Source organism: Panthera onca, chromosome B1, assembly GCF_046562875.1.
Source record: "Panthera onca isolate mPanOnc1 chromosome B1, mPanOnc1 haplotype 2, whole genome shotgun sequence".
NCBI lineage: Eukaryota > Metazoa > Chordata > Mammalia > Carnivora > Felidae > Panthera > Panthera onca.
Window position 1 is genome coordinate 129,948,457 of NC_138342.1, and position 15,459 is coordinate 129,963,915.

General features: G+C 36.1%; 1 protein-coding gene across 5 annotated transcripts in view; it reads right to left on the reverse strand.

The window, feature by feature from the left end:
• FBXW7 (F-box and WD repeat domain containing 7) overlaps window positions 1-15,459 on the reverse strand; it is a 226,978-nt gene that overhangs the window by 81,548 nt on the left and 129,971 nt on the right. For 4 of the 5 annotated variants that reach the window (XM_060653998.3, XM_060653997.3, XM_078445696.2 and 1 more), the window contains 2 exons: window positions 12,016-12,065; window positions 10,793-11,374 (listed from right to left, as the gene is read on the reverse strand). In XM_060653998.3, the coding sequence (XP_060509981.3) occupies window positions 10,793-11,305 (513 nt within the window). In that variant the 5' untranslated portion in view covers window positions 11,306-11,374; window positions 12,016-12,065. The remainder of the gene's footprint in view (window positions 1-10,792; window positions 11,375-12,015; window positions 12,066-15,459) is intronic. The other variant, XM_060653999.3, reaches the window with a different exon arrangement.

Below are 15,459 nucleotides of genomic sequence, written 5' to 3' on the forward strand. Positions count from 1 at the left end.
GATGATGACTTTTAGATACAACACCAGATGCACAGTCTATGAAAGAAATCATTGATTACCTGGACTTCCTTAAAATTAAAAACTTCTGCTCTGTGAAAGACAATGACTAGAGAATGAGAACACAAGCCACTGACTGGGACAAAAATTTGCAAGAGACAATATGATAGAGGCCTGCTGAACAAAATATATGAAGAACTCTTAAAACTCAACAATACGAAAATGAACAACTCAATTAAAAAATGGGCAAAAAAAGATCTAAAAAGACACCTCAAAGAAGATGGCAAATAAACATATGAAAAGATGTTGAACATCATGTCTTTACAAAATTTCAAATTAAAACTACAATAAGATATCACGACACACCTATTAGAATGGCCACAATCCAAAAGACTGACAACAAAAGCTGGCAATAGCAACTCTCATTCATTGCTGGTGGAAGAGCAAAATGGTACAGCCACTCTGAAAGACAGTTTGGCAGTTTCTCACAAAATTAAACATACTCTTACCATATGATCTATCAACCATGCTTGTTGGTATTTATCCAAAGGAGTTGAAAACTTATGTCTACATAAAAACCTGCACATAAATGTTGCTAAAAGCAGGAATACAAAACGGCATATACACTGATCACTGTTTATGCAAAATACGTATCCATGTAGTCAAGGACTTTTAAGTAATATGTAACTTTATTCACTATTTACTGACAAGTTATTAGGTAATGGGGCATCTTATACCTGACAAATATTATTAGGCAAGATAAATAAGTCAAAGGGCTTGAATAACAGGGAGGCAGCAAAACAATTTTAATACAATGTGATACGAGTCATACTAAATATACCATGGGAGCAGAGATTAAGTTGGGGTAACTTTTGGTGGCATGAAAACAAATGTTAGGGTGGTAGCCTTATGGGTTAGTCAACAGTCCACCTCCTCCTAAAATTACAGTTTCACTGAATTTTCAAATTTTAACAAATTGCAATCTGGACCCAGAATGATACCTGGGTTCAAATCCTAGCTCCACTACTACTAATCAGCTGACTGGCCAATGATGAATTACTTTACCTCTTCTTTCTCATCTCTGATATGGGGATAAAAATTAGAACTTACGTAACAGGATGAGATTCTATAAGGAAAGAATGTACCACAATGTCCTAACACAGAGTAAGTGGTGTTCAATAAATGGTTTATTATCACTATTAATATCATTATCAATGCTATTTCACTATATTGATGAGGTTCAGAACAGGAACAGTAGTAGTCAGGCTCTACTACATGTCAGCAGCACCACGTTGACTATGGGACATAACACTTCAAGAGTAACCTGTCCAGAGAAGAGCAACAAGGAGGGTGACCTTGGAAAACTCACTGAAGGGATTCAATCTGGAGAAAAGATTATGGATAAATATGACAGCCAGTCTTCTAGAAGAAGGGCCGTCACTGCTCTAGATGGAAGAACAAGGACCAAAGAAGAGTAACAGATGTCATCATGTAGAACTGTCTAAAAATATATTACTTCACACTGTAGTTTTTCTTTGTGATGACTTCATTTTGAAGCCCAAATCTATTGCTAAAGCCAAAGGCACAAGTTTGGACTTGGCAACCTCAAAGGTCCCCTCTCATTCAGACATTATCTCAGGAGGCTTAAAATTAGGAGGAAAAACCTAAGCAGTTTAAATACATTACTTAGTTTGAAGAAACGGGGTTGGGAATAGCAGAGGGGAGGGAAAGCACTGGTGACTTCCCGGTAGAGCACTTTAGAAATATGTTTTAAAAGACTCAGAAATTGCCTATAGAAAGATTTTTAAATGATATTCACGTTTCATGGACAGCCAAAACTGCTGTCAAGGCTATTCTAAGTAACTCTCTAAAGAAACTACGTATTAAATAAATGTCCTGGGGCACCTGGGTGGCTCAGTCAGTTGAGCGTCTGACTGCAGCTCAGGTCATAATCTCACAGTCCGGGAGTTTGAGCCCCACACAGACTGGCTGCTGTCAGGACAGAGCCCGCTTCAGATCCTCTGTCCCCCTCTCTGTCTCTACCCCTCCCTCACTCATGCTCTCTCTCAAAAATAAACATTTTGAATAAATAAACAAATAAATGTCTTGAAAATTAAAAAAAGGTACTATTATACTAACTGTTACTCTTGTAATAATGTGGGAAGTTGACCTTAGAAAATTGCCAGGGTGGTACCTGAGTTCCAGAGATACGAAGAATTGGTTACACAAAGAACTCTTAGAGTTCATTGCTTTCCAGTATATTCAGTTGCATTTTTTTTTTTTTTAATTTTTTTTTTCCAACGTTTTTTATTTTATTTTTGGGACAGAGAGAGACAGAGCATGAACGGGGGAGGGGCAGAGAGAGAGAGGGAGACACAGAATCGGAAACAGGCTCCAGGCTCCGAGCCATCAGCCCAGCGCCTGACGCGGGGCTCAGAGCCTGACGCGGGGCTCGAACTCACGGACCGTGAGATCGTGACCTGGCTGAAGTCGGACGCTTAACCGACTGCGCCACCCAGGCGCCCCTTCAGTTGCATTTTTATGAAGAGATCATTATATAATGCCCTTCTGTATGAGGGGTCCTTTCTGTTCAATCTTCTATTGGAGCATTATTATGGAAGTTATTCAAAGGACTAAGTAAAATATGAACTAGTTTCCAGGAGATACAGTTTATTTCTTAATAAATCATAGTAATATATGCTTGTTGTAGCAAGCTTGGGAAATTCTGAAAAGTATATAATATATAATAGAAATAACCATATTCAGAGGGAATTCCTAACATGTGGTTTCTTCCTGATCTTTTCCCATGCATATACAGGTTTAATGTATGTTTCTTTCATAAGTAGGATCATAATGTATACACAGTTTTGAGTTCTGTATTTTCAGCAAACATTATATTTTTAAGTATTTTCCTGTTGTTAAATTTTCTTCAAAGAGATGATTGCTAATGGTTATAGAAGTTGCCTTCAATTAATTTCTGCATCTTAGCAATATGGTTCTTAAATTGGAATTTCAACTTCTCAGGAGAGTCTTACCCTAGAATGGCTAATTGTATTGTAACATTCTTCAATGTAACTATCTTTATATTGCATATTTGAGTTTTAATCAAAATTTAAATGCCATGCTTATTTATAATTTATAGTCTAGCCTGAGTACATCTTAAGAGGTGAAATGAGAATTGTTTACATTACAATTTGCGAATTGTAACTCTCAACCTAAATTAGCACTAGAGACAAATACATCAAATTTCTACTGTTCAAAAAAAAAAAAAAAAAAAGTAGGAACTGTCAACTCAAGACAAAACTTACCCAAAAGTCATAAGGCAATACCAAATGAACTGTGTAATGTAAAGAATCAAAAAGTAGTTCAATGACTTTTCTAATTCTAAGAAGATATAAAAATAGAGATGGAATCAGACCTGGGTTTGAAGGATCTGGCCAGCTAGAGAGAAACAGGGATCATTAAAAGCAAGTGGATCCATGGAAATGAAATCAGGTAGAAAGACACTACAGTATGATTGTGAAAGACTTCAAATGTCCAATTATGGATTTGACTTCATTAGTGGGAAATCAGTCACCAGATATTTATATTGAGGTTACTAATCCATACAGAGATAAAAATCCGTTTTTTTAAAAATTCATCCAATCATTCATACTGCTAGCTCATTGTCAAGCACATCACACTGTAGCCTATGCAAAGAAACAGAAACATAAGCAAAGATGCTGCTAACATTTTTAAACACAGACTGTCCAATTTGGATCTTACAAGCACCTGGGGGTAAGTAAAAGGAAGACCAAGTATTCAAGTCTGTTAAACTCTTCAGTGGGCCTATAGGTTTAGAAGATAAGAAAAAGTCAAACCATTTTTCCACCAAAGGACCAGAAGAAAATCAGGATACTAACAGAGACCAGAAAATCTGAGGAGGAAAATTAAAAATTGGTATGAAGAAATAGTAATTTTAGCATTCAGTGGATCACTCAGATGACAATGCCCAAGAGACAACTGGAAATGCAGGACTGAGGCTTGGGTGAATGAGGAGCGCTCAAGACATAATTTTGGAGTTATCCAGCAAAGTGAAAACAGAACCCATGATGATATACACTCCTTTATCCTCTTCATACCATCTTCCCCATCACCAACAAAAATGTTGGCTTTTTGTCTCTGGTCTCTCTCAAAAAATAAATAAACCTTAAAAATAAATAAACATGTTTTAAAAGAATGAAGTTTAGAGAAACCTGACAAATTCTAATTAAAGGAAATTGCATATACCTATCAACTGGGAAGATCTGTGAATAGCATTGCCTTGGAAATTTATGTCACATTTTTATCAGAGATGGCGCTCAGCTTATTACAGTTTGTTCCCAATCCACAACTATACTCTTTCAAGTATTTATCTATTTATTTATATTTTTTTCCACTAGAGGGTGATATGATGACTGAACTCTAAAGGTCATTAAAAAAAAACACAAGACTTATTTCCTTTGTGGGGAATGAAGTGTATTTGTGAGATTAAGGGTGAGGGATAGGAGACAGATAAACAGAAATAAGGTCACAAGCCTTCATTTGTCAACTGACACCTGAGTGTCCCAGGCACTACAGTACTTACTTGCTTTATATAAATATATTTTTTACTTAATCCTTATAAAAACCCTGAGAAGTAGGTATTATAGTCTTATTTTACAGATAAAGAAACAGTCCATGAGATCATTGTCATATAATAGGTGGCAAAATCAGAATTCAAGTTCAAATCTGAAAAGTTACTTTCACTCTACCATTTTAAGGGAAAACCCATCTTCTCCAGGGTGTCCCCTTCCCTCCACTTCCACTATCCTCTCCACATGTTTATTTTTTAAAGTTTGTATTTAAATTCCAGTTAGTTAACATACAGTGTAATATTTTCAGGTGTACAATTTAATGATTCAACACTTCAATACAACACCCAGTGCTCATCACAAGTGCATTCCTTAATCCCCATCACCTATTTTCCCCATCCCCCCACCCACCTCCCCTCTGGTAACCACCAGTTTTTTCTCTGTCGTTAAGAGTCTGTTTCTTGGTTTGCCTCTCTTTTTTGCCTTTGCTTGTTTGTTTTATTTCTTAAATTCCACATATGAGTGAATCCACGTGGTTTTTTTTCTAAAGTTTTAAAAAAAATTTTTTAACGTTTTTTGAGAGAGACAGGAGACAGGGAGAATGCATGCACAAGTGAGGAAGGAGCAGAGAGAGAGGGAGAGAGAGAATCCCAAGAAGGCTCTGCAATGTCCGCGCACAGCCCGATGCAGGGCCCGAACCCACAAACCATGACATCATGACCTGAGCCGAAATCAAGAGTTGGACGCTTAGCTGCCTGAGCAACCCAGGAGCCCCAAATCCATGTGTTTAAAATTGGGTTAAACTGGGCAAAGTGAATATTTCTATGGTATCCTCCTTCACAAAGGTGGGAAGCAAGGCTCTATTCACTGGGCTATGTTTACTAGTGGATGTTATTCAAGATGAGTGCCTTACATAGCTCTTGTTGCTCTCTGGATGTATTTACACCTAACAGAATTTGAATTTAAGTTCTTTGTCTTAACAAGAACAAGACAAGGAAGGCTAGGGACTTCCTGAAGCAGACATCACTCTCTAGAACTCTACATTCAACAGAATAGAATTTACAGCCTGTTAGATTTCAGATGTTAGTCACATTGTCCTACAAAGTTTCTCAGGAGCTCTTGTTCAAAAGAGTGGTTGGAGAATGGAAGACTAGAAACAAAACTGTCATTCTGATCCCCTAATTGGCTAGTGATCATTGTGCCCAATTTCTCTACTGTTTAGAATCTAGAAACAAGAAAAAGCCTCAGACTTTTGTCAATTTTAATAGATATTTATTTCTTATTTGAGGCAAAAAGGATAAAAAAGCTGTTTAGTTACTAGGAGAAATCTAACAGTCAGGATGGGAAAAAATAGACTAATTTGAGGTTAAGGAACAAAATTACGTGACAACAGATGGAAGACAACAAGACAGGCATGGAAGAAGCAGAAACTGGTGCTCAAGCATGGTTTTGTTCATGAAAACATCAGGAGAATACAAAAGACTTGGTCTAATGGTAACCTCATTTGCTTTTCATTTTAGTGGAAAATGAGTTGCTACTCTGCATTAAACATGTAAAAAGAGTTTTATGTATGGGCTGGGCATCTCTCTAGAAAACAAGATCCGCCCGCCCCCCCCCTCACACACACACACACACACACACACACACACACACACACACACACAAGCAGGGGAGGGGCAAAGGAAGGAAAAAGAGAATCTGAAGTAGGCTCCACGCCCAGCACAAGCTCAATGAGGCCTCAATCTCACAACCATAAGATAATGACCTGAGTGAAAACCAAGTGTCAGACACTTAACAGATTGAGCCACCCTGGCACGCCAAGATTTTTTTTTTTTAATATAAGGCTGTACAGAGGGAGTTAAAACTGAAAAGATGAGCATTCCTATCTGAGGAAGCAAGTTGACTTTAGAATTTATAGGCAGACTAGTCAAATTTACAGAAATAGCACAGAACTCTTGCTTAAAAACATGTTTGGTGTACTCTGGAAAAGTGATACCTGTTTTCCAATCTCAAATTTCACTGTCATTTCTTCTTGTTACAATTTTAGCCTTGAACCTTTATATCTTCAATAATTTTTGTTAAATACCACATGGAAAACCACTTAACTGAGCCCTAATGATTTCAAATGCGACATTGTATTAGAAAGTTATCCCACTCCAGAGTCTAGAACCTGAATAGACTTGTAGTTCTGCTGAAAATCTTGTGTAGCAATATTTTCCAAATTCTACCATAAGGGGCAGCATAGCACATGGAAAGAAAGGTGTGGGGGTTTTTTTGTTTGTTTGTTTGTTTTGTTTTGTTTTGTTAAATTAGGCAGATCTGGATTAAAATCTCTGGTCACTTACAGTGTCATTTTTGGTCTCTCTGTAACTTCTACTTACTTATCTATCACAGGAACTTGCAAACAGTATACGGGCTTAATAAATACCAATTCTTGACTGCCCTTACACGTGACTTTTAACATTAAGATGGTCTGAAATTTCTAATGTACATTATTACGTAGGTTCCCATATGAACAAATCTTTGGTGACTGGGGGAAAAAAAGACTGCCCTAAGAGTTTTGATAGTTTCAGTATGTTTTCAAAGAAAAGACCAAGGCAAGGAAAGACCAAAAGTGGATTTTCTCATTAATATATTTGCATATACAGCATGTTCAGGAATGATTGAATAAGTAAGTATAGCTGGCTCCAGGGTATATTTAAGAAACTGCACCCCCCCCCCCAAAAAAAAAAAAAAACACGTGAAAGATATGTTGGATAAAACTGTAAAGTAAAAGGCTAATCCCATATTAACATTAAAAGGGTTTTTTTTTTTAATGATTCTTTTACCACTACTCTTCTTAAAAGTCACAGTTTAAGAAGACTTAAAAGAAACTGTGGCCAAGGGTAAAATCTGTTGAAGTGTTTTATGTTTAGAATGATCAAAATTTAAAGCTGCTCTAAAATAAAAATACGGTAAAACCTTGGTTTGGGAGCATAATTCATTCTGGAAACATGCTTGTAATCAAAGGACTAGGAAGTATATCAAAGCGAGCTGTGATCATGTGACATTTGGCATCGCATGGTACTCGTATTGCAAGACATTGCTCGTTTATCAAGTTAAAATGTATTAGAAATGTTCGCTGGTCTTGCGGAACACTCACAAAACAAGTTACTCGCAATCTACAGTTCTACATTTGAAATAATGAGAGCGTTTCCTTATTTACTATATTAAGATTTATCATATACATGAGTGACCGACATTTTCTTCTTAAGCAATGAAGTAACAGGTGACATCTGTAAAGTATTGGTGAGAAAATAAAGCACTCTGGGAATGATCCTAAAGAAGAGTTTCAAGAATAGAAAAAAGGAAAATGGGCCAAATGAAGCTCAAAATACCTCATTGCAGAAGGGCATTGCTGCCTTGGCAGTCAAATAGTTTATATTCTTCTTGCCATATTTGTGAAGGAAAATGACCTCAAAATAAACAACATATCAAAAGTATGTACACAGCATACCTATACAGACACACACACACATACATACAGACACTCATGCACATATACACATCTATCCCTGTAGTTGCTAGTACTCAGTCCACTCCTGTGGCCTTGTGTGGACTGCACAATATCTTGCATTTCATGACCTGAGAGACACTAGGAAAAAACTGCCTTAAAATTGTTACTTTGTTTTTAAGGAGGTAACGATATAACTACATAAAATACACCTAAAAGTTCTGTTTACAGTTTCATCTTGAAGGGAAAAAAAAAGATAAAACATCTGTCAAACCTGTGTACTGGTAGTTTTCCTACAGAACAATCTAATGACTTCTCCTTTTGGAAAACTATATGTTTTGTCTAGCTGGCTTTCTTGTCTTTAAAATGTAGCAGAACTCACTGATAGCTTTGCATTGTTCAACAATGCTTAGTTTCAATTAAACTTCTTTCTTAAACAAGATAATGCAGTAAAATATTAAGCCCCATTCTTCCACTTGAATCCTCGGGAAGAAGAGAGGTAGAAACCCCCTCTTTTAATGTAGTAACCTTGAGGGGGAGAGATCAAGAGATCTGGGGGACAGAAGCTGGGTGGACTGCACTGTAAAAGGTCTTAGCCTTACCAACAAAGCAGGCTGTGGCTATTAGGGGTAGAGATTCAAAGCACTTCAACACCTTGAGACAGAGATGGCAGAATGGATATAAATCACTACTGAAGTCAGCCCCTTCTCAAACCAACTAAATAAAATCTAAACTTGTAGACAGGCTAGGTAAATTAGGGATAAACATGTTTTAGAAGGAGTTTAAAGTTTCACAGCCTTAAGCAAAAATGATACAGCAATTCAAGTATTAAACCTAGTTCCTGAGACATTTTATTCCAGGTCAAGTTACATTAAGGGAGACGATGTTACATCTGTTTGTATATTTTTTATGGGCTAAATCACTGATTCACTATAAAATTTAAAAATAAGCAAATAAGAACAAGAGGATAGACTACTATGGACATTATTCATTTTAATGTCTGTAAAGTAAGTAAGCTATCATTTGAATGAAAATATTCCATACCAAAGAACTGTTTAACTTATAAGTCTATTCTACATGGACAGTCGTGATTTTTATCTAATTTTCAAATGATAAATAAAGAACCAAACAGCATGCAAACATAAAGATTTATGAGCGTAGAAGCCTGGTTGGGGGGGGGGGGGGGGGGGGGAGGGGGGCAAAAGTTGTGTTACATAACTCATTCATTCTGAATATAATTCTTTTCACTTTCTCTCCTCTTTAAATTTAGACCATAGATAGCAACACTGCCTAAAATATTGATTAAATTCTAAGTCCAGCAAAAAGTACCTGACGTCTTATTGAATTTCCTGTAATTTCAACAGCACCAAAATACAAAGAAAATAAAATTCAATGAGGAGGAGAAGTCAGCACTTACTTGACTTAGGAGCTAGTCAACAAGACCAAGTATGTAAAGAAAACTCCTATTTACAACTTTATCATTTTCTAGGGTTAGTGTGTATGTGTGTTCATATTCCTTACAACTTACAAATGTTTCGATTATAGAATATTTTAAACATACTTTGAAAACCACACAGAAGAATACTCATGAGCCATCCCCACCCTAATCTCTGTAACCTGGCCTCAACAATCAGCAACTCACGACCAATCTATACTGTCTCCTTTTCTCCCCTTCAGTATTATTTTGAGGTAAAGCCCAGGTACTATATCATTTCATTTGGACTATATTCGATTGGGAGGGGAGGGGAGAGACTACAACAGAAAGATTGGGGAGTGAGAGAAATAATGCTGCTTCTTTTCTTCTACAATCCCCACCCTTTGTCATAACCACAATTTTAAGGAGTAGCCAGGAGTATTTTGAGGAAAGAAGTCCACATGCCATCCCAAACAAACACCGGCAATTCCAAATTTACTGCAACTGCCCAATCACTTCCTCCTTCCATCTCAGTCGGACTTCAATGTTTCAGGACCTCCCTGCCTATCTAGTAGCAAAGATGACAGACAGTATGACTGACTGGTATACTTCAGTCCTTAATTTCTGGCATAGCCACAAAGGACTGCATCCAATGGAAATGTTGTTCTAGCACTAGATTAATCAACAAGTCCCAGAGTTGATAAGATTTCTCTGGTTTAGACAGAAGTCTGCCTACCTTTTGAAACAAGACTATGGCTAACTCCATGGGCTACCACTAGCTGAATGAGATAAGAAGGCACATACAACAGAGCTGTCTTCTAGGAATGGGAAGGAAAACAAAAACTGCAGATAAGGGAAGTGGTGGCAGAAACTTGACAATAACTTGTGCCTTGGAGTGACACCTGTGAATACACAGCCCACCCCAGCAGCTGCATTTTGTAAATAAGAAAAGTTTCTTTACGATTTGATTTACACAAATTGTGTTTCACTGCAACACTCTCTGCTGCACACAAACTACTAACACCCGTCCTAGGGATAAAATTTATGGTAAAATTTGATATTAATGATTTTTCATAGTAATAGGATCAATTACCCTTCCCTTCGTTTGTAATAAGATTGTGCCATTATCAGTACTTCTGTTTCTAATACTTTCTGTAAAACAAAAATTAGTTCATTTTATTACTACACATCTGATGATGAATTTTGTGGTAATAACAAAGAGTGTGAGGACAGTTTCATTACAATGAATGTGGATAGGTAAACGTCTCAGGGGAACAGTGAACTAAATATACTCACTTTTGTTGTCTTTGTATAGAACGGGGAGGAGAGTTGGTGAATAGGCAGGTCCACGATACTAGTGGAGTTTGTGACACTGTTACTATGTGTATGTTCATCTTCCCTGCTACTGTCATCAGACTGATCAAAATCATCACTCTCCTGGTCCATTTCCTCTTCCTCTTCATCCTCCTCATCTTGCTCACCAGCATGTTCTCCGTCTTCTTCTTGTTCTTCCTGATTTCCTGAGGAGTCCTCATCTACCGAAATGAATCGATTGTTGTTTTCTTCCAACCGTCCTTGCTGGGAGTCGTTCTGGTCTCCAAGCCTAGGTTCTGCTCGGATGACTTCACCATTCCTTGCGGTGTGCTCCTCCTCTTGTTGTCGGAGCTGCTGCTGCTGCTGCTGGTGCTGTTCCTCCTCTACCACGCGGTTCATCTGCTCCTCATCTGCCTGGCTTGAGGAAGGGTTACCTCTCAGAGAGCCTCCAGTTCGTCGTCTTTTGCTGCCCACAGAGAGCAGTTCCTGATTCATTTCCAAAAGCCAGCTTGCTACTTCTTGGACCTTGGCTAGACTATCAGAAGATGCAAAGGATTTCACATTCTGTAGGGAAAAATGGGGGGGGAGGGGAGAAAAAGGTTTGTTCAATCTATATTATCTTCCACTTTTATGTCCTAGGTCTATATTCCAAATTTCATTAAAGATTATAAAGTATCTGATGCCATGGAGACATTAAGATGTTCTTTAGAAATCAATAAAGTTTAAAATGTAGAAATTACGACACTTTATAAAGACAGACACAAAAATCACATAGTGAACAGCTTTATTTTAATATTTTAAAAAACAATTTTAGAATGAAGCCTGATAATTTAGTTGCTTTGACCAAAACATAATTTAACCAATAAAATCATTTTCAATTTTAAATCAGTTCATAAATGATATCTTTTGTAAAGCTTCCAGATGTTATGAAGTACATCATAAAAAAAAAAAAAAAATTCAATGCTCAGTTAAGTTCAGGAAATGCTGAGGTAAACCAAGATAAAAAGGCCTTCTTACCTTAGGAATTTCCCAAACTTCTCTGATCATAGAACCTTGCCTTAAGACATAGTTTTCCGACAGGCACCAAGTATAATTCATTATGATTTTCATCGTTCACAATGAATATAAATTGAATGGACAGTAAATAAACAAAAAGTTTTACTTTTATTTTTTTAAAAAAGGAAAAAAAGTTCATAAGTTCATACCCTCTGACCCAGTAACTCCACTTCTGGCAATCTATCCTAAGGAAGTAATCCTAAAACAGAAAAAAAAATTATGCAAAGGATGCTCACTGCAGCTTTATCCACAAAAGCAAAAAATAAAAATAAATGTAAATAAAAATAATCAAAACCCAAACGTTCAAGAAAAGGAATCCATGAGATGGGATACATATAGTGCAATTCCTAAACACCATGTTCATTTTTAAAAATTTGAGGGCATGGATGTTTATATTATGTTTATATTATGCTAAGGGAAATTACATGATCACAACATTTTTAAACTGCATAAATACAAGATTTCAAAATACAAACTGCTTTTGGGCGGTGGTATTGTAAGCACCTAAAACTTATTTTTTAACTGCATTTTCAAATGCTATATATCAGACACATTTGCTTTTATAAAAGTTTTATAGACTGACACTAAAATTTGATCTGATATAGAATCTCTTCATAATGGTCATTCCTAAATTTCACCCTTTGCAGATACCTATATGGACGTGTTTGAGGTCATATAAAATAATGCCAATACACTGCCCAAGTTCATATAAAACTCCTTTTAAAAATATCTTTACAGGTTTATGAGATAAAACAAATACAACATACATCTTCTATCATGCCCTAAGAATAACTACATTATATCACAATGGTCTTTATTAAAACAGCCTTATCTACTTTTCGAACCCTTGCCACTAGATGGTAAATCTCCCAAAGTGCCTCAGTTCTCACTGCAAGTTTTGAAATGGGGTTTGAAAGTCTGAAAGATAGCTTTAAAATAGCAATATTTCATTTTACTTTCTATAATCTACACTTGCTAAGAAATAAGCTGTAGTGTGGGAGGAAAATTCTTTAATTCTAATTACAACTAGAAGTGTAAGTATAGAAAGAGAAGAGTTCCAACGACTGAGCTATGAGACACTCCAACATTCAAAGAGAAGAAGACTAACCAACAAAGGTAACTAAAAAGGAGGACTGGGAATGGGTGGTATCTTCGAAACATTCAGGTGAAGAAAGTATACCCTGAAGGACAAAGTATAAAATGACAACTGTTGATGATAGATCAAGTAGGATGAACAGAAAGAATTGACCATTGGATTCAGTAACATGGAAGTCACTAGTAATAGGAGTTTTGTTAGTTGAAATCTGATTAAAGTAGATTTAAGAGAGTAGATAAAAGAGAATAGAGATGGTAGGTACAAACAAGTTAGGAATTTGCTGCAAAAAAGAACAAACAAAAGGGAGTGGTAACTGGTAGGGAAAACAGAATTAAAAGAAAATTTTTTATTCTTCAAGACTGGAGACCTAGCAGTGTAGTGTATCTGTATATTAACAAGAGTGATCTGGTACAAAATGTGGTGTTCTTCTTAATTAATTAAAAGGGGATGATGAGAGGGGCGCCTGGGTGGCTCAGTCGGTTGAGCGGCTGACTTCGGCTCAGGTCATGATCTCGCGGTCCGTGAGTTCGAGCCCCTCATCGGGCTCTGTGCCTGGAGCCTGTTTCAGATTCTGTGTCTCCCTCTCTCTGACCCTCCCCCGTTCATGCTCTGTCTCTCTCTGTCTCAAAAATAAATAAACGTTAAAAAAAAAAATTTTTTTTTAAAAAAGGGGGGGATGATGAGAAAGAATTCAAAAATGGAGGACTAGTTTTAGTTAAAAAAAAAAAATGGAAACTTTATGGCAAAAGATAGAAAAGAAGTGTGGTATCACAGGTACTTTAAATTTATTTCTTTTTACCATATTTTTCAATGTGGAAACAGCTGGAAATAGGTGGGTTTTTACAGAGGTAGAAGTCTTTGGAAATTCTCTACTCATTCCTTCAACTGTTTTCCTTCTTCTTTCTAAAGTAGGAAGCAACGTCATCATTGTCATCATCATCAGAGTGATCTTGGGAGAAGAGTGTTAGAAATTTGAAGAAAGAAGTATGAAATAGTCCTTCAGGGAGAGAGAAGGAAACTTTCCTAGGTGCATGAGATTTCGATGATCAAATATAATCAATAAGCTATGATGTAATACATACTAAATATGGCTTTAAAAAGTCAAGTGGTTCGTATTTACAACTCAGACAAGAACAACAACAAAATTTCTATTTGAGGTGGAAAGTAGGTCTTAGGAAAAGCACATTAAATAATATATCTGTTGTTTTCTACAAAAAAATTAAAATTAAAAAAACTACAGAAAATAAAGGTCATCAAAGTCTTATTGGCTAGTATATGTAGAAGACAAACTATGAAAACATTAGAGAGAGGCAGGTTAAAAATAACATGCTGAAAAACACTGACCTACACAAATGAATATATATAGTATCCCAATGTATATAAGGTAAATCTACTATTCATAGGTTTCCTTCAAACAATCAAAATCTTGCTTTCATAACTGTATCTAAAGTCAGCTCTCCTAACATTAACAGAACATTTTTCACTTGGATGTTTATGCATAGAACAGCACGATAACAGGGTCAGTACCTTGGGATAATGCAAACCCCAACCAACTGCCCTTTGTGTGTCCAACCTAACAGGCAAATTTTTAAGAGACTGAAACAGGTTAAATGCCATATTGAAAGCAATTCATAAAGTGCAAAAGGTGAAAGAACAAAGGTCATAAAGCTAATCATAAAGAATATGTGAGAAGTAGGGAGGAGACGGTTGGTAAGCAGTCAGCCTATCAACAAATAGAAAGTGTATGACTGGCATTTCTAAAATAGTACTAGTACTGTCACTGGTGAACACTTCTGTTGCCAATTATGAAAACAAAAATTCAAATCACTATCATTCTGTAACTTTAGTGGTATATTGGGAAGAACAGAGAATAAAGTGTCTTAATTTAAGCCAATAAAGTTAACTGACTCATATTTACAACCATGGCATAGAGATAGCTTTCAAAATAATACAGATTCTTACAAACAGACCTGGTCAAAAATGGTAAATCCAAGTAAAAGAATCAGACTTAAAGCACAGCCAATATAAAATATGCAATGACACAGCTAAAAGTCAGATTAGAGGAATCCCAGAATATTTGAAAAGGCTACAAATATCTAACTGACAGACTTACATAAAAATTTGTCCAAGTAGTATATATATTAGACTGGATTTCTCTGACCCAGTTTGGGAATGGAAAATAGGAATGAAAATTTCATCTTCTATTGGTATTCATAAACACAAAATTAAACAAAAAAATCCAGTGTTTTTAGGAAATTAGTTCTAATAATAATCTATTAAAGAAGCTAATGACCTAATTAAAATAATAAATATTTATCCAATAAGATCAGAATCAATTAAATACCTATGGGGGGGGATCTTTTAAAAAGTAGTTTATAAAACCCCACATTAAGAAAAAGAAAACAAAGTTGACCTAAAACTTAAAACTGCCATATAGGAAAAGCTAATAAAATATTAACAAAAAATGCACACTTTCACTTTTAAAACTCTAATTCTG